At 44.1% G+C, this 2,676-nt stretch overlaps 1 protein-coding gene across 1 annotated transcript in view; it reads right to left on the reverse strand.

Moving 5' to 3' along the window:
• Nucleotides 1-2,676, reverse strand: part of MLPH (melanophilin) — a 27,944-nt gene that overhangs the window by 11,376 nt on the left and 13,892 nt on the right. The window contains 1 exon segment of the mRNA XM_008940311.1: nucleotides 1-46. This exon segment is cut by the window's left edge and continues 20 nt beyond it. Within this exon segment, the coding sequence (XP_008938559.1) occupies nucleotides 1-46 (46 nt within the window).

The following is a 2,676-nucleotide window of genomic DNA, read 5'->3' on the forward strand; positions in this document are numbered from 1 at the left end:
TCAGCATGCGTTCGATTGCGGACATGCGTTTGTTGAGCTCATTAATCTAGAGGAAAGGAGAGAGAGAGAGAGAGAAAAGGAGTAGAGAATAGACCAGCCACCACTACCAGGACAGTGGGAAAATAGTGGAACCAGCAGAAGAAAGTAAGCAGCAAAACACCACCACCATGGGCTGAATTGAAAGACATTAAAAAATTATGTCTTTTAAAAATGGCCCTGCACACGTCAATGAGCTCCAGGAGGTGCACCACCTCTCCTTCAATCTGGAAATCTCAAAGCAATGTTGAGAACTCAGCACACCGCAGTTCCACCAAAGCGTTGTTAGCTTTCATGCAGTGAAGATAAAACCACATCACAGGCCCCGCCGTGTCCCTTGTCCAGACACAGGCTGTAACAAAGCCATCTGTCTCGCCATCATTCACATGCTGCCCCAAGTTCAGGTCATTATCCATTTCCACTTCCTATTAACATGTTTTTCAAGTGGCTACATCACCGCCCTGCCAATACAGTGCTGGAAAGGAAGAAGGAAGAAGGGAAGAATTGCCCATGAAAAATTCCAGATGGAAAAACTAAACCCAAACATTTTCTCCAAAATGCTATAAAATTTTCTGACTTCTTCATGCATTGATTTATTAAGATGCTTGCCTCTCTTTTATCCCTCACTCTTCCAACTAAAAGGAGGAGAGAGAAAGAGGAGAGGGAGAAGTGAGAGGGGAGAGAGGATCTTGAAAATCCAAGAGAAGTTACTTTCTGTGCTCAAAAGCCAGGCCAAACTTCTGTGGCTAAATCACTGAAAACATTAAAAGGAAACTTTTCCTCAGTCCTTTTATAAATTGAAGTTTTGCTTTCTTCAAAAAAGAGAAGTCTTTCTCCTTTGAGCCAATCAAATAAAACACAAATGATGAGAAATATTGCCTGGTTTATAACACTACCTCTCACACTGCTGCCTCCCATTCAATGGGGAACAAGCAGCAAATGCAGTGAATAAATGCAGCAACAAAGAGATGCAAAGGCTTGGCTTTGTTTTTATAAAATTTCCATCCTCTCACTTAGTTTTTGTGCTGGCTAGTGTTTGATTAATTAGATCCTCACAACAGCTTGGAGAGATTGTGTCTGCTTAAAGGAAGATGAATATAAAAACCTGACACTGGAGAGATGAGTGCTGTAATTACCACCCTGAACTGAATACATCTTTAAGCAACATTAAACCCACAGGTAGGAAGCAATCTAATCCATCTCTAAGTGGTTTCTCAGTACTGTTTAATGCCTGAGTCTTGGATTGCTCTGGCACTACCATCTCCATAACAGAGAGGCTGGGAGAGGTCAGAGCATAATGCACAGTCTGCTGTTGATGTGCTACAAGGAGGGGAGATGAAGGGCTTGCTTCTGTTCTCCCTTCCCGAGCAAGGCTGGTTCTAATGCATGGTGGTCACCCCATTAGGGTTCATCCCCATCAGGTGACCACCCTACACCACTCTGCGTGACAAAGAGCTGGCAAATAGTGCTCTGTATTAAAACACTTGAAGTGAAGAAACTTAAAACACAGACCATAAGAAGGACATCAGTTAGGGCTAACCATCACTTGCTGCTGGGGAGGGAATACAGGTTACTCTTGCAGACGTGCTGCTTACAGAAGAGGAGCCAGATAGCATCAAATCTTTGGTAATCCATGAACACTGAGCTCCCCTGAGGTACAGCACAATGGCTTTTGAGGAGAAGCTTAGCAAACTGGTGCTATTCCTTGTGGCTTGCTCCTTTTCCTACCTGGCTTCTAAAGACAAAGACCTCCACAGTTAGCAATTTAAGGCTCCTTTTCACATCTCCTCAGGTTTAAAAGGTTTCTAAAATAACAGTTTTATTTTAAAATTTTGTTCTAGCACCTTCAGCTCCTGGAGTCACAGGGTGAGGGAACAGCCTCACCCTGGAAAAGTTAAGTTTCTTGTGTTTGGGACTGAACAATGCATCCTCTCCAGAATTAAAGCAAAATTGATTTTTCAGATCAAACATATTTAGACAAATTTACACGTCAGGTGGTTTTAGGAAAGAGGGTTTTTATATCAACAATGTGTCTACCAGGAAGGCATCACTTTTAAAGCCAGGCTATGGGATTCAATACAGGGTTAATGGAGGTGAACAAATGTGCTTCTAGACGCTATAGCCCACAGACCAATCATGAATTACAAGAGGGCTCAGCCTCTGAGAAGTACTGGTTGATCAGCTGCACTCAGCCAACCTTGTTGTGCCTTGAGATGTTCCATCAGTGGCTGGGATACCCCAGAAGCCCTGATGGTGGCCACATGACATATGCTGGAAGTGCCTGTAAGCAACTCAAGAGCCACTGCTTCACTGCTCAGGAGAATGTAATCTGTAACGTGCTGCCCCCAGATCCCTACTGGCCTGTCTCTGCCTTCCTGTCAGCCTCAGCTCCTCCATCTCCTCCAGTCTCAGGACAAGAGGATGAACACCAGCCTCTTCTGAACGTCTTCCAGGTCTGTCAACAGAACAGAACTGGCTAGCACCAAAACTTAGATTTCCTGTAGCCATCTCTCTCCTTTGGCCTTGTTCTTGTCCTCTCTTTGGCCAATGGTGACAGCAATGTATATGTGCATCATTCTGAAGTTAATGGTCCAGCATAGAGCTGGATCTCTTCCTGCTGGGCAAGGAGAATGTTCAGCA

The sequence above is a fragment of the Merops nubicus genome, unplaced genomic scaffold (genome assembly GCF_000691845.1).
Source record: "Merops nubicus isolate BGI_N331 unplaced genomic scaffold, ASM69184v1 scaffold375, whole genome shotgun sequence".
NCBI classification, from domain to species: Eukaryota; Metazoa; Chordata; class Aves; order Coraciiformes; family Meropidae; genus Merops; species Merops nubicus.